At 48.8% G+C, this 19,891-nt stretch overlaps 8 protein-coding genes and 1 non-coding gene across 9 annotated transcripts; 5 read left to right on the forward strand and 4 right to left on the reverse strand.

The window, feature by feature from the left end:
• Positions 1-295: 295 nt before the first annotated feature.
• J7337_010906 (uncharacterized protein) lies at positions 296-2,729 on the forward strand (the record flags this gene model as incomplete). The annotated part of the gene is made up of 5 exons (XM_044828471.1): positions 296-372; positions 446-528; positions 748-857; positions 908-1,479; positions 1,556-2,729. The coding sequence occupies 5 exons, from the start codon at positions 296-298 to the stop codon at positions 2,727-2,729; spliced, it is 2,016 nt and encodes a 671-aa protein (XP_044677025.1).
• Positions 2,730-2,940: 211 nt separating this feature from the next.
• Positions 2,941-4,290, reverse strand: J7337_010907 (uncharacterized protein; the record flags this gene model as incomplete). Its single annotated transcript, XM_044828472.1, has 1 exon — positions 2,941-4,290. The coding sequence occupies one exon, from the start codon at positions 4,288-4,290 to the stop codon at positions 2,941-2,943; it is 1,350 nt and encodes a 449-aa protein (XP_044677026.1).
• Positions 4,291-4,781: 491 nt separating this feature from the next.
• J7337_010908 (uncharacterized protein) lies at positions 4,782-6,411 on the forward strand (the record flags this gene model as incomplete). Its single annotated transcript, XM_044828473.1, has 4 exons — positions 4,782-4,928; positions 4,981-5,186; positions 5,234-5,996; positions 6,046-6,411. The coding sequence occupies 4 exons, from the start codon at positions 4,782-4,784 to the stop codon at positions 6,409-6,411; spliced, it is 1,482 nt and encodes a 493-aa protein (XP_044677027.1).
• Positions 6,412-6,542: 131 nt separating this feature from the next.
• Positions 6,543-7,677, reverse strand: J7337_010909 (uncharacterized protein; the record flags this gene model as incomplete). Its single annotated transcript, XM_044828474.1, has 3 exons — positions 6,543-6,866; positions 6,922-7,542; positions 7,573-7,677. 3 exons carry the CDS (start codon positions 7,675-7,677, stop codon positions 6,543-6,545), a joined length of 1,050 nt encoding a protein of 349 aa, XP_044677028.1.
• A 1,612-nt stretch (positions 7,678-9,289) lies between these two features.
• J7337_010910 lies at positions 9,290-9,361 on the forward strand. The gene has a single exon. It is a non-coding gene; the product is annotated as a tRNA-Asp (tRNA).
• Positions 9,362-9,609: 248 nt separating this feature from the next.
• Positions 9,610-11,469, reverse strand: J7337_010911 (uncharacterized protein; the record flags this gene model as incomplete). Its single annotated transcript, XM_044828475.1, has 3 exons — positions 9,610-9,648; positions 9,738-10,714; positions 10,764-11,469. The coding sequence occupies 3 exons, from the start codon at positions 11,467-11,469 to the stop codon at positions 9,610-9,612; spliced, it is 1,722 nt and encodes a 573-aa protein (XP_044677029.1).
• A 1,774-nt stretch (positions 11,470-13,243) lies between these two features.
• Positions 13,244-14,530, forward strand: J7337_010912 (uncharacterized protein; the record flags this gene model as incomplete). Its single annotated transcript, XM_044828476.1, has 1 exon — positions 13,244-14,530. One exon carries the CDS (start codon positions 13,244-13,246, stop codon positions 14,528-14,530), a length of 1,287 nt encoding a protein of 428 aa, XP_044677030.1.
• Positions 14,531-14,547: 17 nt separating this feature from the next.
• Positions 14,548-15,595, reverse strand: J7337_010913 (uncharacterized protein; the record flags this gene model as incomplete). Its single annotated transcript, XM_044828477.1, has 3 exons — positions 14,548-14,773; positions 14,829-15,056; positions 15,153-15,595. 3 exons carry the CDS (start codon positions 15,593-15,595, stop codon positions 14,548-14,550), a joined length of 897 nt encoding a protein of 298 aa, XP_044677031.1.
• A 639-nt stretch (positions 15,596-16,234) lies between these two features.
• Positions 16,235-17,931, forward strand: J7337_010914 (uncharacterized protein; the record flags this gene model as incomplete). Its single annotated transcript, XM_044828478.1, has 7 exons — positions 16,235-16,382; positions 16,433-16,788; positions 16,838-17,161; positions 17,209-17,312; positions 17,359-17,443; positions 17,501-17,758; positions 17,809-17,931. The coding sequence occupies 7 exons, from the start codon at positions 16,235-16,237 to the stop codon at positions 17,929-17,931; spliced, it is 1,398 nt and encodes a 465-aa protein (XP_044677032.1).
• Positions 17,932-19,891: the final 1,960 nt, after the last annotated feature.

Raw genomic sequence — 19,891 nt, forward strand, 5'->3', positions numbered from 1 at the left:
AACGGATGGCGGGAGACATTGATGCAGAAAGAGGCAAGAAAACATTAAATTTATTGACGGTACGGGGTGGGCAGCTTTGAGCGCTGCTATGCCACTAACAGAATGGCCGGGCTACACACGGCAAAGGAGATAATCAACTAAGACCCGAAGCTTGGAGAGCGTTATCAGATAGATACGCGATAAGACGCCAGCCGAAGACAAGGACAAATTACCGACGAACCTAGCGCAGCACAAGGACAAGCAGCCGAGGTTCCACTACCCGTAACGTAAATCTCCATAATCTTGCATCAGAACCATGGATCCAACACCCGCCGCTCGACGTCGTCGCCGAAGACGCGTTGCCGAAGAGAACCGGAAACGTGCGCCCCGAGCGTGAGTCCTTAAAGAGCAATGTAATTGACCTAGAGCTGATGATATTGCCGTTATCAGGTGCGATCGATGCAAGGCTCGGAAAAGCAAGTGCATTGAGTCAAGTCCAGGCATTTGTCAAAGATGTGAAGCTGGCCAGTTTAGTTGTCGCTTTGACCGGTATGTGACCATTGCATAATTGAGAACCAAGCAAACCTGATGAAATATAGAGATAGGCTGTCTTCACCACAAAGTCAAAGCCCAATACCCGCTGGGGATGGCACCATTACTGCCATAGCTGCCTCGTCTCAAACAGGAGCAACACCACAGGAGAACATCTCCATAGAAAGCCGTAAGAACGATCACATATTCATGTAGAAACTGAACTGAAAGATGCAGACCAGACTGAAAGCATATTATGGCCCCGATTCCTGACAAGACTACGCGAAGCCTTTTCTTTGGACCCGATATCAGGCCCAGAGGAGCAGGATATGGCCAATCTACAGGCTGTAAGTAATGTTTCCACGCCTGAGAGTCATATGGAACTGACTCCATCTAGAATATTACGCGACCAAACAACCCATCGCTTGCAGAACAAGCCCGCCTCAAGAAGATTGTCGACTCATTTCCCCCTCGGTCTATTGCTGAGTTCCTTGTTCACGTCTGTATCAGACGCGGCACTGATGTCTTCTTCTATTTCGACCAAGCACAACTGATTCACGAGATCGAGCAGTTTTACACCAACCAAACGTGCCCGTTGAGGTTCGATCCTAGCTTTATCTGTCTCGCATTGACCATCTTCGCACTTGGCAGCCACTGGACCCCTTTGGAGCGACCAGGCCATTCGCGAATTGATGAACATGATCCTGGGCGTTTGTTCTTCGAGCAGGCCAAAGTCCTTGTACCAGATGTAATAGAGCTTCCAGGCCTCAGATCTATCCAAGTGTGCCTGATACTCGGTGTCTATCTCATGCCGCAAAATGCAGTTGGATCGTCCTATGTCTACCTAGGAATGGCTTTGAGGAAGGCTCTGGCATTTGACCTACATCAGGACTCGGATGATCAAGCCATGGACGCGCGAGAAAGAGAAGTTCGTCGGCGGCTCTGGTGGTCAATATACTCACTTGAAAGGTAAGTTCATGCCACTCCTAGTGTTGGCTCCATACATACTGATGCCAAGCAGGTGCTTGACAATAAAGCTCAATAGGCCACGATCAGTGGCACATGAGATCATTACCGTCTCTTTACCGACCGTTCTGCCAGAGTTCGATGATTCACAGAAGTTCAAGAACGTTCTTCTTCAAATTACCTTTGCGCGTCTCATAACCATTTTGGACAAAGTGGCTGACTTGGAGTACGTCGCAGCTTACAATTCTACTACACGAGCTGACATTTGCAGATCAACAGTAACAAACGCTCCACGACAGGCAGACACGGCGAGCCTGGAGAACCAGTTGAGAGAGTGGAAAGACTCGTTGCCTGAAACCTTTGATCTGGAGACGATTCCACCTCAAGACTCACGCTATCGCGCCGTCTTTCACATCTGGCTTAACTATTACTATGCCTGGATTGTTATGGGTAAGATGTCTCTCATTACCGTTGTGAGAATGACTCTTCGGCAACATCTCGGAGATGACTCAGAGCCATGCATCATTGACGACAAGGCCGAAAAGCTATCAAAGTCATGCGCCAAGGCTTCTAAGAAACTGCTTCAGCTCTTTGAGGACTTGAACCAGACTGGTTATACCACCCGATTCTCATTCACCGACTTCCAAGGATGCAGTATTGCGACCATCGTCACTCTCATAGCAGGTATCCTTGATAGGGACCCCGGTTACGAAAGGCGTGTCAGATTTGGCCTAGAGTTCTTGCGTAGAATGGCGACAGGGAACCCAAATGCTCAAGTTGGAGTTCGGTTTGTTGAAGCCCTTCGGTCGATCTCGAACGAGGCCTGTAGCAAGCTTAGTCGGTCTAGGCAGCCTCCTACCAACACGACTGACGAGGGGCTACAATCGTCTGCATATAACGAATGGGCGGAGTGGCTGTCAAACCAAGAACAATCACAGAGTGCTATCAACAGTGAAGTAATTGGTCACAGCACACTAGGCGCCGACCAAAGTACACAGGTACCTCCAGGCGCTGATGCCGAGTTCTGGTCTGCGGGGGCTGAGGATATGGAATGGAGCTCACGGACTGATCCGGTTCTCGAGCCACTCATGCCACGTTTACAGGTACCGCAGCCTCAGGGCGGAGAGCAGCTTGATCTGTTTGAGACATACCGCCTGTCGGCGATGTATAGCGAAGACCAGCCGTTTTTGATGGGGCTCACAGGCTTCGATGTGCTGGACTTTGCAGGCTATCCTCCCGACATGGGCCCGTGAAACTTGTGCGGCCCGGCTGTGTGACTTGACGCTCAATTTTGAAAAGCGGAAAATTTAGTCGAAAGGAACTGCGGCTATGAACTGATTATGGCAAATGCAATGTTAAAATTTAGTTCTTAAGTGCAGAAAGAAAGACTTGTGCTTTTGCTCTCCCAGGCTTGATATTCAATGTGCTATTGTCCATGCTTTTGTTCCCAGCATTCATCAAATTCTACAGTACCGAATTAAACCGGATCGGGATCCCACCATCGACATCCAGAGACTCCAACTGGCTGCGATACACTAAACCGTCCTTCATAACCGCCAAGATGTATTTTTCCGGGTGGTCAAAGATCTCAATACTCTCCAATGGGTTCTTATCCATGATCAGAACATCCGCCTGGAAGCCCTCCTTCAGCTGACCCAGAGTAGTCTCACAACCCATCATCCTGGCAGGGTTTACTGTCGCACTTTGCAATATTTCAAGAGGCTTTAGTGCTTGAGAGCGCAGAGAGAACTCTTGGGTCTGAGCAGAGCCAAGCGGACCAAGGAGATCGCTACCGTAACACATCGTCACACCAGCTTCTGAAGCAATGCGGAGAGCCTCGAGACCAGATTTCAAGACTTGCGCGTTCTTGGCTTGTGACTCGGGGGGCAGGAAGTTCTTCCACTTGTCGGTGGCCATTTGCGCATACGTGATGAGTGTTGGGGTAAGATAGACGCCTTTCTCAGCCATGAGGCGAGCTGTCGGGGCATCGACAAAGTTGCCATGCTCAATACCCTTGACTCCGTTGTCGATACAATGTCTTATAGCCTTAGTGGTGTATGCATGCGCTGTAACGAAGGTGCCAGCATTATTGGCACACTCCACCATCGCTTGAATCTCCGACGTGGTAAATTGCAGCTGTTCCAGCTTGTCGGTCGGTGATGCAACGCCACCAGATCCCATAATCTTGATAAAGTCAGCTCCACAGCGAACCTCATCGCGAACAGCGGCCATGCACTCTGGCACACCATTGCAGATACGGCCCAAAGACCCAATAGCGTGGCCGCCGCAGCATTCATGCTTCTCGTAAGAGCTTCTAAGGTCACCGTGGCCACCTGTTTGCGAAAGCGCATGTCCCGAAATAAACAGACGAGGTCCGGGGAAAACGCCCTCTTCAATCGCCTCCTTCAATGGAAGCTGAGCGCCGCCGCAATCGCGAACAGATGTGAAGCCGCGGTAGAGCATTTGTGAGGCGACATATGGCTGTCGCAAGAGTGAAATGTCATTGGGGTTGCCAAAGACACGGGATAGGTCTGTGAAGCCTGGTGTCGCGCAAAGATGAACGTGAGCGTCGAATAGACCTGGGCATAGGTATCGCCCCTTGCAGTCTACGACGTTGTAGCCATCGGGATACTGGTCAGGTGTTGAGGGGTAGACGGTCTCGATTTTGCCGTTTTTTGTGGACAGTGATGCATCTTCGAGGATATTGCCTGTTGAGACATCGATGATGTTGGCGTGAATGAAGAGGTGCTTCTTGGGAGGGTGACGAAGCCATGGCTTGATGTCTGCGCCAGGTACAGTATCAATTTGAGTCATGTTGACGTTGATAAGTTAACGAACAACACAGTCTCCTTTCAAAGACCAGATAAGGGAAGTAAAATTGAGCTATCGACCAGGAAACCATCCAAGACAGTGGCTTTTTATCACAATCTCCTCTCAGTCGCCCCTCGCGCTGTGTAACACTCTTCGCCGATCATTGCCGATAGCGGGCGAGATTATCGCAGTCGGCAGCATGGCCATCGGCAAAATGTCACTATTCCCGACATTGAGCCATCGGATCGATGGTCTATCTCGTCGGCTCCATGTCCTTCCCCGCATTATGATAAGGTTTTGCCCATAGTGGCTCCTGTCACCGAATATCCGATGCCCGGAGCTTGTCATTTGATGACTTTTTTGATAACGGCCAACCAAGCTGTTAGGATCATGATATAATTGAGGAATTCCCCACGAAGGATCAGCGCTGTCCATCATGCACCTGCATTGACATTGTTTAGACTATTTCTTTGATTCGACTTCGATTCGCTATCATGGATAACGCCCTTGAGAAGAAAATGTCTGCGCCCAAGTCTGATGAGCCTGAGGCAAGGGGTGAGATCCTTGACATGGAAGATTCATACACTCCTGAAGAAGAGAAGGCAGTTCTTCGCAAGATCGACATGGTCATCCTGCCATTTGTAAGTCGCTCAGTTGCAATTGACCTTGTTTCATGACTCATAAAATGTACAGATGTGCTTCGTCTTCTTCCTTCAATACCTTGACAAGCAAAGTCTCAGCTACGCCGCTGTCTTTGGTCTCATCGACGACCTCAACTTGACTAGCTCCCAGTATTCCTGGTGCAGCTCCATCTTCTACGTCGGCCAATTGGTCGCGGAGTACCCCTGCATCTACCTCATGAGCAGACTGCACCTCACCAAGTTTGTGGGAGTCACAGTGTACGTGTATCATTCTCTCCACCAAGGTCTCACTAACGGGCTTCTAGTATCGTATGGGGCACTATCTGCATGTGTCTCGCAGCTCCTCACAACTTCGCCGGTTTCGCCGCCGTTCGTTTCCTCCTCGGCTTCAGCGAAGGTGCCGTATCACCAGCCTTCGTCACCATCACGTCGATCTGGTATCGCAAATCGGAACATACACTTCGTACTGCTCTTTGGGTCACCATGAATGGCGTTGCACAGGTTGTCGGATGCCTTCTCATGTACGGCATTGGAAAGAATACGTCACTCGGTCTTGCACCATGGCGTACCCTGTTCCTTGTCTGTGGTGCGATGACGGTCGTCGCAGGTATCGCGTTCTTCACGCTCATGCCCAATGGTCCAAGAGATGCTTGGTTCTTGAGCCCTAGAGAACGTGAGGTATTGTCGATGCGCATGGCTCGTGATCGTGAGGGAGGTGACAAGACGAGCTTCAGCACCAGTCAACTCCGAGAAACGCTCACGGACCCCAAGGCTTGGGCAGTCTTTTGGTTTGGTGTCCTAGTCACGATGCAGTCGCCTGTACTCACCTTTGCATCTCTTGTCATCAAGTCGGTGGGTTACACGCAGCTCGAGACAATGCTCTACACGGCTCCATCGGGAGCAGTTCAAATTGGACTCTTGTGGATTGGCGTTGGTCTCTGTACTTTGTTTCCCCGACAGCGCTCGTTGGTCGTTCTGGTTCTAATCATCCCACCTCTTATCGGCAACGTCTTCTTGATGAAGCTTGACGTCAGCGCTGGGTGGGGTCTGATCGCTGCATCATGGGTAGTAAGTTTAATGATTCCTTGTATCTGACATCTGCTGACCTTTTGGATAGTCATCTTGCATTACGGCTTCGATGTCGATTCTCCTCTCACTCTCCGCATCCAATGTCAAGGGCAACACCAAGAGAGCCTTGGTAAACTGCATGTTCTTCATCGGATATTGCGCAGGCTGTATTGGGTCCCCTCAGCTTTGGACTCATGGTCCCCGATACCGAGAGGGCGTCATCACCAGCATTGTCACTTGGTGCCTACTGTTCCTGACGATGATTGTTTATCGAACTCTTTGCACTCGAGATAACAAGAAGAGGGACCTAGCGGGAGAGTGTCACAGCACTGGGGAGGTCATTTTGGATAAGAATGGTTTGCCCAAGTCTGACTTGACAGACAAGGAGGACAGGGCATTCCGATATAGTTACTAGATGGTTACTCGGGTCGAACTCCGATGTATGTATCGAACAAGGCAGAGAGCAGGATTGGATCAGTGTAGACTACATGTCGAGGCTCAGTTGTCATTGAGGATACTTTATAGAGGTTCCAACTATTCGCAAGATTAAGCACTATTTGTGCCATTAAAAGAATTTTTCTGCACCCAGGTATCGACGATACCAGTAATCTGGATGTTGTTCTTCTCAACATACAAGAAATGACCGTTGCCCTTGAAACCCCAATCCCCCGACTTGATCCACTGAGGCTTGCCACCAGCCTGCTTGAGAAAGTCGATAACACAGTGATCGTAAGTGATGTGAACGGAAGCTTCACCAGTCAGGAGCAGATAAGGGACCTTGTTGATCTGAGGAAGCTTGCGTGCGGGCTTGACTTGGGGATAGCAGTTGCGGTGAGCGAGAGTCTCCTCACCAACGGACTCGCTTTCAAGCTCTAAAAGACAGTGTTAGCAAAGTCTATCGCGACAGAATTTGTGGTGAGCTTACCGGATGGGCCGCTGACAGGGGGTCGTAGGTCACAGGTGTGTTGGTCAAACCCCAAGGCGATCCAGCACATCCACCTAGTCCCTCAGCATAGAACCAGAAAAGTGAAGTCGCAGCCTCGAGATTGATGCTGCCAGCGATGTACTCGGGGCAATCGTTGGAAAGCAGAAGAGGGTTCCTGCTACCAAGCGAATGAGAGATGAGGAAAGCCTTCTCTCCAAGAAGCGAGAGCAGCTCGCGACCACCAGCGCGGGGAGCGTTCTCTTGGCAGACGAAGTTGGTAGTAAGAGAAATTAGCGACTTCTTGAACTGGTTGTACACAGGGTCGCCATTAGCTCCAGTGCCAGGCCACTGGGTATGCAGCTTAGCCTGGGTATACGTCTCGTAGTTCTCAGGAGAAGTGAAAAACTTCATGACAGTCTCAGTTGCTGAACCCGCGGCCATGGGGAAGCTAGAGAAAGCATTCTCAGCACTACGACCGATGGCATTGTTATTGACCAAGTACACAACGTAGCCTCTCTTGGTGAAGTAGCTAGCCCATTCCTCACGGTTGTCAGGTGTGTTGAGCCAAGTACTTCCTGAAAGACCACCTCCGTGGAAGAAGACAAGAGTATGCTTCTGAGTCTATTGCTTGGTAGGCGTCAATTTCTCCACGTAGATCTGATCAACAGTGATGGTCCCGGAAGCTCCCTTTGCAGAGCGACCGCCGATATAGAAGAAATCTCCCGCGTAGGGAACCTCGTTGGAACGGCAGTGCATGCTAATGGCGTTCGTGCCAGTGCAGTCCACCTTTCGCTCCTAGACAGGAGACGCTAGAGCGCCGCCACAGCGAGTTGAGGACGAAACAGGCCATTGTAATTAATGAGGTAATTGGCAGGATTAAAATGAGTGGCTGCCAGAGAAATAGTCTGGACATTTGTCTAGCTGAGAGTGCATGTCGCCAACACTCTGATCAACGTGATACTTACCTCGTCAATCGCGAGAAGACGGCTGCGGAACGTGCTTTTCGATTCCCGGAGAAGTCTCTCTAATCTTCGTGGCGATCCTCATTAGAAAAGTGGTGCGCAAGAATCCTGTTCGAAAGGCTTCCCTGGCGTCGGAGGAGTTTTAACACATATTACCAAGAAGTTTATTATGGAATCAGGCATTTGTACACATTGATGGTTTTATGGTGACTTTAAGAATCATGACTTTCTGTTCCTACTCCCCATTGCACTTGTTCCTAACAATCCCTGGACCCCTCCGTCACCCAAGTAAAAGTAGTGCTGGCCAGTAAACTCAGCACAGTCAACACTGATACTGTTGCTCTGCGACTCGACGTCCTAAGTCTGACAATCCGAAGAACAATCATCCGTAGGACAAGCTCCCATCTTGGCAGGCGTTCTGCTGTCGGTGCCGGTCACAAGGGCTTGGAATGCCATGAAGCATTTGCCATTAGGGCAGATGTCAGAAAGGTCTGCGCAGATGTTGTTGCCCTTGAGCCAACTGAGAGGTTCCGACTTTTTGCCAGCGGTGAATCGAGGGCAGCTGTCATCTTTGACCTTGATTTAGCCACCGTATTGAGCTGCAGTGAGGCCGAGGAAGAGGAGGGCGGGCGCGAAAACGGGCTTCCTGATTTGAGGTTGAAGTTTGCATGAAATAATGGGACTGGTCTAACTTGTTGGCTCTCGGCGAAATTTAGGAAGCCTTATGAGATGCAAGAAATCGTTTAGTGAAGGTAGATAAATGTAAGTGGCTGCTATCTCCTGCTTTATGTACCATCTGCATCTTTGGTTACGTGTTGGATTATGTCCTCGTGTCGTTGATCTTCATCATACTGTGCCCATATCTTGGAAGCAGCTCATCAGCGTCAGATTTTAGTTTATCTTGGGTGTTATATGACACCGCGAAAACACGGCAGTACTCAAAATAGCGGAGTTGAACGAAGAGCAGTGGATAACATCACCCATAAAAGGATGCAGAAGGAATGTTTGATCGGCGCACTCAGACTCTTGGCATGAGATATGTCGTCAAATTTTGAGTTTCTATATCAATCACACCACTTCGGAATCCCGCATTGAGGCTGAGCTGTTCAGGCCATGATCGGCTGCCAATCCTATAAGTTTGGTAGGTATGGAGGTCCCCTCATGTCTACGTCCCCTGAGATTTCGTTTTAAGTAGTAAATAAATTATTGCAAGCAAACAATGAGTCCATGCACCTTCAGTCACAAGCATTCTTTCACGAACCACGTTTGAAGACCATGACCTGGACTTGTTAGTCGTAGTCGTAATTGGCATTCGATTTTGGCGATTAGCGCAGTCCTAGGTTCTTATGCCTAACTAGCAAATGACCAGCCACCGAACTCCGCTACAGCAGGTTTCAACCTGTTCATCTTCCGTAGTATAGTGGTCAGTATGCAAGCTTGTCACGCTTGAGACCCGGGTTCAATTCCCGGCGGGAGAGTCGCCTCATGATATAATCATGCCTATATCTTTTCCTTTTTCCTTTTTTAGTACATTTTCTATTTATTCTTAAATACATTACTACTTCTTTGTTTAAATATAAAAACGAAACCCGATTACAATTACCCTTAACAAGTTCCCTTAATACCGCTAACCCAGCCCGGAATTGCGAACGAGCCTAAATTATCCGAGGAGTCGGTGGTTGAGTAACATTGACTTCCAGAGTGAGTAAAGATGACGCAGTTGGGATCATTGAAACACGCCTGAGAACACTGCTCTAAAGTGCTGCTGCCAGAGGTTAGAGGGATACCTTCAATGACGGTGTCGCACTGAATCTGGAATGTGCGAATGCACTGCGCAGGGCTGGTAGGGCATACGATATCCTCCGAAGCCGCAGTGGTGGTTGTTGTGGGTGCTTCAGTGGTGGTTTCAGTCGTTGAGTCGAGAGCAGATGTGAAAGTGGTGGTGGGGTTCTCGGTTGTTGACTCTTCAGTGGTAGTATCTGTTGTTGTCTCCTGTGAAGTAGTTTCTATTGTTGATTCCTCAATGGTGGTTTCTGAAGTTATCTCTTCTGTTGTTGTCTCCTGTAAAGTAGTTTCTATTGTTGATTCCTCAATGGTGGTTTCTATTGTTATCTCTTCTGAGGTTGTCTCCGTTGCTGACTCCTCTGAACTCGTGATCTCTGTTGTTGTCTCTTGTGAAGTGGTTTTTGATATCTGCTCAGTTGTGCTCTCGCTTGTTAAAACCTCCGTAGGTGTAGTAGTATCCGTCGTTCCCTGGGTAGTAGAGATAGTGGCTGACTCCTCCGTAGAGATGTTTATCGTAGTCTCAACCTCAGAAGTTTCTGTCGTTGCTTCTTCAGCAGCGCTTGTTGTGGCTTCTGCTGTGGTGCTGGCTTCCTCTGTTGTTGTACCAATCTCAGAGGCTGGGAGATCGGCAGTGCTCGAGATGAGCTCTTGGGCTGTGGAGGACTCTGGTTCAACAATTTTCGTGCTGGAAATTACATCTATGAAGGTGCTTGAATCAGACGTGAAAAGAAAAGTGCTGAAGGGAACGATGGAGGATTCTGAGGTCTCTGGTGGTGGTTCAAAAGAAGATGACATATTTGACCATCTGATTGTGCTCGATGGGATGGACTGTGTAATAGGATTTTTTGTCGTTACAGCCCCATTTGACTGTGTTGTTACAACCGGAGGATTGCTCTCTGTCTGGAGCGTTGAGACTCCAGGAGGAAGTTCGTCAGAGGACGAAGGGATCGAGATGATCGGTCCAAGGGATGATGCAGAAGTGAACTGTTGCCCCTCGCTTGTAGCAGCGGTGCTTGTAGTTACGTCTCCATTTACACACTGTTGGACTAGAATAGAATTAGCTTTGCGCACTCAATCATCCAAGCGTTAACTTACATCCGATAGCGGAGAGTTGGACCGCGATGCACCCAGCAGGTTGCGAAGAAAAGGTGATATAGACTACCCCGTCTGACGGGGTTTGACAGAAGCCGGCCTCACCATTCGGAATGATTCGTGAGCTTTGGAATCGAAGAATATCCCCGTCGCGGAAGAATGTTCTGGTGATTGCACCACTAGGAACTGGCCCCTGCTGGCCGCCAAACACCTTGTAGTCCTCTCCGTTGAAGTAGATGGGGACATTGCCTTCTAAGAGCTGCCCATCAACCAAGTTGAACACATTTGCATCGTCGCAAATCTCTGAAGGGGAGCCGATGAACCCTCCAAGAGCTCGCCTCCGCAGTCGATTGTTGTCTGGGGTATCAGGAACAACACGGAAAACGATCTCCTCGTTAGGGGCGCCAGGGCCTGTAGTGGATGAAGGAAGAGCTGTCTTGACTTCTGTGGTGACTATCGAAGAGGTAACACCTGGTGCGAGGGAAAGGGATGATGAGGGGTTCAGAGTGACGGAGATATCCAGGCTCGTAGAAGAGTCAATACCAGGCAATGAACTCTCTGCAGGCGAGCTTGTGGCAGCTGAAATGGGGACGAGGTAGGTCGATAGGTAGGTCACACACCAAGATTCAGGCATTTGCTCCAGATCACGAAAAGCGACAACTGGAAGGGACAAACTGCCCAGAAGGGAGATGATCCCTGACTTGACCATGATTCTTAGTGAGAAAACTTTGGTTTGCAAAATCACAAGCAGAGCAAATACGAATATTTAAGATGCCGACAGCGATTTGACCTGTAAGAGAAGCATTCTTGGCGTTTATCACCTAAACGAAAAGGCAATATCATCATTAGACCTGTGACCGCCCAAAGTGGACATCAAAGAGTTTCATGAAGGCTTTTGCGACTTCTAGACCTTCTGATGCCAAGACTTGGAATGTTCGTGATGGGGAAAATCGGGAGACTGAAATAAAACGGGTTCAGTGGTGAGATCTTTTGAGAATCTTAGTGGGTGATATTTGTGAGCTTGAGCATCAACGGCACGCTTGACCACCAAATTGATTCAGACTCCCTTGCAGTCATTTTAGAATAGCTATTTGGTGCAATTTACAGAGTAAATGTTTTTAATAAGACGGTAGCTAGTGCTGGACAGATGCAAGGGATGGAGATTATTGATTTCAGCCATTCTTGTAAGCTCATGGCTCACATCACACGCCTCAAACGAGAAAACTGTTGTTTGGTGTAATTACTCCAAAGAATAATGTGACAAGTTTATAAATTACGAACAACCGCTTAGACAGTAATCCGGCCCAGAGGCAGTAGCTGGAGCCGATTTTTAGACAAAACTAAAATGAAGCAAGGGGTGAGCGTGGTCTCAGACTTAAGCGCCACGGCAATCTCAGTTGAACTACAGGTCCTTTCATTGGCTCCATGCCCGAATGTTTCAAGCCAAGATGTCATCCAAAATACGTTCACCAATCTAAATGCCTCACGACATTCTCGGCAATCAATGGTTGAGTTTAATGCACGACGAGGTCGGGAAAATGCCGCACTCAAGGCAATGGATCAAAAGCATTGACAGCTTTAGCGAGGTATCTAGATCCATTAGAGCGCCCTCTACGATATTAACAAGCATTCCAGTAGGCACAAAGCTTCTACAGCAGCGAATGCAGAGTCGTGAAGCAGGCCTTGACTGTAAATCGGCACGGGGATTGGCAAGCTTGCTTTTGGACTTTCATAGCCAACCCGTTGTGATATATGGTGTCGGAAAAAAACTGGGTTCTCTGTAAGGCAAGATACTTCGGCAGCCCAGGTCATATAATGTAATGATGCACTTGATAGCCATAGAGGGAAGGATGAAGCGACAGGCGTCGTCGCAGATGTTATTAGCGTAACTTATGACCGTATCCCGATAAGGCTCCTCCAAGCTGCAATGTGAAACATTCCCTAATCGGGTATCAAGATAGGGCATTTCACGTATCAGTAGTTGTTTTCCAACTAACGTCAACTCGTTAGAAAGCGGGGTTCATAGTTCGCGTCTTCCCCTGTCAATCGTCGCGTGGAGATGAGCATGATAAGGTAATCCTCAACTAAACTAATGGCTTTCCAACGGCCACTGGTATCAATTATTGAAATTTGAAACTGTTGGATGAAATCGGGACCACAATGCGGAATATTCGCCTAGATTCTCTACCGTCGGATCGTGAGGTTGCTCCTCAGAGTGAGTGAGATCGATGTCCGTTCAGGCCTATTTACTTACTCATTCTTTAGATTGCAACACATGCGTGCGAAGGCGAATAAAATGCGACCGCAGCGTCCCTTCGTGCTTGAAATGTTGCAGCCGAGGACTAGATTGTCCAGGCTATGGTCTTCGCTTGAGATGGGATCAGGGAGTGGCTAGTAGAGGGATACTAACAGGGAAATCAGTCCCATTACGACCTCCAATCAAGCATAATGTACCGCGCATACACAAACAAAAAACACCTCACATGAGGCAGCCCACCGATAACGAAAGATCTCCCTGTTGCCAACCTCAAGTAGCCGCCGAAAAATCTCTGGTCGTGTTGTCGCATCTAAAGCAGAACGTCGACCTTGTCGATCGCCATGTCCGACAAGCAGCTCACGCAGTCCTCTTTCAACATTTCAGCCATCAAGTCGCTTCAAGGCTCGCGTGGCTGGATGGACCCAAGAACCCATGGCGAACACTCGTCCTTCCTCTTGCGCAACGCTCATCCTGCCTACGGCTATCAACCCTGGGCTTAGCTGCAGCACATATGTCCGTCGTGTCTCCCCAAGACAAGGCTGCACTTGTTCAGATTCACCGAAGTCTTCGAGATGCGACTCTATGTCACCTGAACCGGCAGATGGAGTCCGAGCTGAACCGCGAAGTATCAGGGCGCGATAACAATACCCAAGTCTCGGTTCTAGTAGAGATCATTCTCACCATGATTTCCTTATGCTATGCAGAAATGTTCATACCCAACTCGACGGGATGGAGACTTCACCTCAGCGGTATCCGCACAGGGCTCGAGAGATATGACCCCGCAGATCCACACGAAAAGGTAATTTCTCAGTTCTTCGTGGAAGAACTTGACTATCTGGAGGTTTTCGGAAGCATATCCTCATTCACCTCGAGTTTGAGACGCCATAAGCCCCTATCACAGCACGCGACGTCTGGCGACTACTTCAAAGAATTTACAGAAGCGCTTCATGAGATCACAGTTACCGAGAGAAGCCGGGATCACACTTCTAAGACAGGAAAGATACTTGTTGACACTGATATGACCGTGTGGCAAGACAAGCTCACGAGGTCTTATGACTCCGTTTGCGCCCGCATTGACTCTACCCCATCACCAGATGTCACTCTCCAGATAGGCCTCAGGTCTGTTCTCAAAGCCCAATACTACGCTTGCCTAGTGTACTCCTACCAAGCACTTGCTTCCGATCTCGAGAAGAGAGTTGCAATCCCCCCACTGGTTGACTGTCTCTACAACGAGATCATCTTCATGACATCCTGCCCAACAGAATCTGTTACACACAACATCTCATTCCCGCTGTTCATACTCGGAACAACCAGTCAGTTATACACCGAGAATCAAGTCATGATCGAGAAGCTTTTCACCGAAAACATAGCTGCGACAGGTTTCTCGTGCAACTCGGCGGTACTGCAGTTCTTGAGAGACTTTTGGAGAGCAACAGCAGCTGGGCCGGCTCAAAATTGGATACAGTATGCGAGAAACAACAAGGAGCGGATAAGCCCATTCATTGTATTCTGATTCATGGGAAGATGGCTTTACATGAGCACAGTCTCTTCATCCTCCACTCCAAACAGCACCTTCATTGGGTCTTGGTAATTCATGAATCCCAACGATGGCTTACAAACGCCATAGCCAAGCAATCTTTGCGCCTGTGGTGTGAGCTGCCTGGCTCGCTCCAATGGTACCATGAGGAACTGGTTCTCTGCTGGGCGAAGAGTCGGCTTGCAGAGGAAGATCCCTACCGTCTCGCGATACTCGTTTCTAAGCACTCAATCAGCATTAAGCTAGCTAGTAGTGTGATTAGGCTTGTACTTACTGGGTAATATTCTGGCCACCAGCATGGTACAGATTGCCCAGAAAGATGAAAGCATCCCCGGGCTCTAGTTCTGCGGGTACGGCTTCTTCGTCATATGGTCGGCGCTTACTATCCCAGAGATGAGATCCCGGGATGCCGATCGTGGCGCCGTTCTCCCGTGTGGTTTTGGTGAGAGCCGTCACACAGCCAATCATGACTGGGAGCTCTTTGTCATGGGGATGGTAGTCACTGCCTCCAGTCAGCAAATTGCTCCGGACCAATGCATCTCATACAAGATTATTATTCTATGGCTAATTCCAGACCGTGGCGAAAAGGTATACTCACTCATCATCTCGATGCAGAACCTGTTGTTTGCCACCTGGATTAACCCGAAACGCCACAGTCGACGAAACAATAGGCTTTCCGCTGACAGTAATCCTCTTCTCCCGCTCCCAATAAGTCAGCGACGAAGAGCACAGCTCATTCGCGACACTGATATAGAGAGGATTACAGGCAAGTTCAACACACGCATCAGAAACATTAAACAAACCAGTTGCTCTTTGGGTTGTGACGGGGAAGAACCCAGACAGGTCTGGAATATCAGAGTCAAAATGCGGTTTGAGATCTGCTCTGATCTGTTCTGCCAGCTGGCGAGATATAAGGTTCTCGACAATCACGCCGCCGTCGCGTTTGATGGCTGCGACAAGGTTCTGTGGCGTTGTGGATGGTTCCGCTGCGTCAAGACGCGCAAAGGATGGTTTAGTGGTAGCAGTGCTCAATGAAGCCATTTTGAAGTTGTGATGAGATTGATAGTTACCATTGTGACTCCTGTGAAGTCTTTATCATTATTTATAGACGTTATCATGACTTTCTTCCTCTTGATAAGACTCTATCGTTGCAATGAAGCTGCATTCAATGGTTCTCACTAGCTCTTCACTAATCCAAGATAGGTTGGTCGGCAGAGAAAACTCCAAGCCACTCTCACATCGATCCAAGGCCTGGGAACTCACATGAGCACGCTAACCCAGACCAGGCTGGTCGGGAGAGAAACGGTAGCGCGGTGTATTCCGGGGAAGGCTTAACTTGGCTGCCCGGGAGAGAAACGAGGCGCTTGCGCGGAATGATGGCAGCTATAAACGATAGCAGGCTAGTTCATCATTGGTGGTTGCTGTCCCGATGTTATCTTTCCCCGCATTCTTGACAAGGATCTAGATTGCAGTATCTGGTCATGTTGCTTTGTGTATTCGCTTTGGGAAATTGGTTATAGATCTTCCCGATCTCAGATCCTCCATCGCAAACTCTCCCTTTAAACCATTGTTCCCAAATTGGTTCCTATTCTGCATCTTGGCATTGTTCCTATACTCCCCAGTCCATGATCGCGCCACATTCTCAACGACGATACCATCTACCTCCGAACTCCACTGGATATGGATCCCCCTAAAGATGACATCAAGGCTGAGCCAATCTCTTACGATGGATCCGTTCACGAAGGTAGTCAGTTTGATACTGATGATGCGTATCTCAAGTCTCTCGGAAAGACTGCCGAGTTGCATCGCGTCTACAACTTCTGGACATGTGAGTCTTCTTCAGCAGTTCCTTAGGCCTCAGCGCTGACAGTAGTACAGTATGCGCCTACCAGGTCATGATCAGTGCGACATGGACGTGCGTCGTTGTTTTTTACGGTGTCATCTTTGACGTCGGTGGACCAGCCTCGCTTCTCTACGGATCCATCATCGTCGCAGTCGGCCAAACCCTACTCATGGCCTCACTGGCCGAGTATTGTGGTATCTGGCCTACTGCAGGTGGTCAACAATTCTATGTCCAGAAGCTCGCAACTGAAAAGTACCGGCCTTTCCTTTCATACTTTGTTGGTTGGTGTTTGCTGCTGGCGGAGACCGCCACTGGCTCTTCCTGCGCCCTGAATACTGCCAACATCATTGGTACCATGGTGTCCATCTTTCACCCAAACGTTGACTGGAAGGTATTTACAGTTAGGCCCTTACTGTGGTGCCATGCGCTGATCTCCTTAGCCTTACCAAACCTTTCTGATTTATCTCGGATTACTGGTCATTCCTTTTCTTATGAACTTGAAGCCCAGTGCACTCCCTCTCTACAGCACCGTCGGCGCCGTTTTCACAATCCTGGGTTTCTTTGGTTGGGCTATCACTCTACTCGCCACAGCGCCAAAGGCCAGCGCAGAATTCGTATTTACCAAGTTTATCAACAATTCAGGATACACCAATAATGGATGGGTGTTCATACTTAGCTTTTACACTCCTCTATATGGCCTTTATGGTACAGACAGCATGATGCATCTGGTTGAGGAGATGAAGAACGCATCTCAAGATGCACCAGTAAGTACTTTCCCTCAATAAAAGTTCAACGTACTGACACGACATAGAGAGCAATGGTTTGGTCTATGGTACTTTCTGGCGTTGCTACCATCGTCACCGATCTCATCCTACTGTTCTGCTGCGGTAACTATACCGAGTATGTCACAGCACTGTAAGTCCCCCTTGCCCGTGTCATCCTCTCTCAAGCTGATGGTCAGGTCACCGTATGTCACTTGGTTCTCGGACGTAGCAGGAAGTGAGTACGCCGGTATCTATGTTGCAATAGTCTTTGGCGTTGTGAACGTAAGTCAACAGCAGAAGACACTTGCCTGTACCGACAGCTAACTCTCTAATTCTCAGCTGCTTGTCTGCACCGGTATTCTCTCTTCGTGTTCTCGTCTAGGTTGGCGCATGGCAGAGGACAGGGCATTTCCATGGTCTCATCGTCTCCAGAAGATCGATCATAAGCTCCAGATCCCGCTGAACTTCATCTTCGCCATCATGGTGGTTGAGGTTATCATTGGTCTCATCTCTCTGGGAAGTGAATTGGCCTATAATGCTATCGTTAGTGGTGCTGGTGTTTGTTTCGCCCTCGCCTATGCGATCCCAGTCACGGTGGTAAGTACTGCTCATTGAAGCTATTATTTGGCTGCTGACGCTTGCAACAGGCTCTTGTCCGCGGCCGTTCAATTCTTCCGCCTCGACCTCACTTTGACCTTGGCAGATGGGGATACTTTGTGAACTATGTTGCTGTCGCATGGGCCATGTTGACAATTGTCATATACGTGTAAGTGATATATAATGAGACTTCAACTGGTATTCCCTGGCTAACTTCTTGGCAGCATGCCTCTGTATTTGCCAGTCACGGGCGAAAACATCGGGAACATGAACTGGGCTTCACTCATTGTTGGGGCAACGTTCCTGTTTTCCGGTGTTTGGTGGATATTCGGAGCAAGATTCAGATACCTAAAGGAAGCCCCTCTTGAGACTGGGCCAAATCCCGTAGCGGGCGAGCAGTCTAACAGTTCTTGACAACACCAAGTGCAAGAGCTGAGATGTTTAGGAGATGATTCTTACTATTTGTAGGAAATTAATGGAAATTCTTGCTTATTTAACTAAGGGTCGATGATTGAACGGGAACAAGGAGTAGACATTAAACATTAAACATTATATATCGTAAGCCTCTACCTTATAATCGCACATAACCATAACATTGAACCATTCCATGTTGATATCTCGCTGTCAGGATAGAAACACATAGCAACATCATCTAGCAATCTTTCCTGTCATATACACACCAATTCCAAATTCCCTGGATTCGAGATGGGTCATACTCGAAGTCCTTTAATACCCTCTCTCCATTCCACAACCCATCTTATGCTCTCACCTCATCACTCATCGCGATGAACTGCCTCGAAACGGAGACGTCGAAGGTCAAGTTCATCCTTGACTACCATCACTCGTTTGCACGATAGTCCATGCGAAATACATGCCTCCTGTGATGATCCAAGTTCAGTCAAATGGCGTACTGGATGCGATACCACATCACCCAAGCAATACCATACATCAAATGTCGCATGGTCGTAAAAGTAGAACAACCGATTCCGAGACTCATCGGCTCCGAGGCCTATGACGAGCCATGCCACGGTGTCAACATCAAAATTCTCGTCTTCCACACAATGCAAGCGAGCGCTCATTTTAGCGAAACGTTCGAGAGAAAGAGAGATGGCACTGAAGGGTTCTGGAGATGACGGTAAGCGAGGAGCTCCATGTCGGCGTGGTGTAACACGATTAGTCTGGTGCCCTTGATCATCATGACCATCTAGGTGTTCGGAAAAGCTTGGGTCTTGGTTGGCAGTTTGAGGATCGTGGCCACCATTAGATTGGCGGCTCTCTGCATTTTCTGGCATTTTCCAACTGTCGGTATCACGTTCATCAAGATCTCGCGGTGACACTTCTCTTGGGTGGTTGTCATCGTTTTGGTGTGACGGCGTCTCCGTGTTTGCAGTCGCCAGTTGCTCTTCAGGCACGCTAGTGGCTTCTGGAAGATCATCAATGCAGCTTCCATCCTCCAACTCAGGCTTCACGACCGACTGCGAGTTTCCGAGAATGTCTTGGATGTAGAAACGTGGTCGAAGTCGCCTGTTTTTTCTCCATGAATCAGGTGGACAGGGACCAAGTCGCCGCAGGATGCGTGTCTGAAGCTCTCTAGTATTATTCTCCCATGTGTCTAAATACCGACCACGTGGTGCTCCGCCAATGTATTGCCACGGGAAGATAGGGATAGGCCGAATGCCTTTGACTACACAAATAAAGTCAGTGAGAGAGGGGGGTATCATGTAGGCAAGGACTTGCGATAGATAAGCCAGATCCAAAGGTGGATCACGAAGTCATAGAAGCGCCCACGGGGTTGCAAGCTGAAGTCATTCACAAACCATGCTTTGACTTCATCCCTGCATTCCTTTTCAAGATTTTTCAGTTCGTTTGAGTCCCTTTCTTCGCGCATCCATCTCAAAAACTCAAGCATATACTCTCGCCTGCGGGATGCGGTCGCATTGCCACCAACCCAAGATCCCGAGAAGAAACCAGAGTTACTAGGCTGTTTTGATTTGCAGAGTATATGCGGCCGTTCATTACGAGACATGCCGGGCCGATGAAGCGCGAGAGCTCGCTTATAGTTGAAATGAAATTGCAGAAGAGTATGGACTGCAGGAAGAAGCGGATGTGTTTGTGTTGTGTTGTTTTAAGGTG

This window comes from Fusarium musae, chromosome 8 (genome assembly GCF_019915245.1).
Source record: "Fusarium musae strain F31 chromosome 8, whole genome shotgun sequence".
NCBI classification, from domain to species: Eukaryota; Fungi; Ascomycota; class Sordariomycetes; order Hypocreales; family Nectriaceae; genus Fusarium; species Fusarium musae.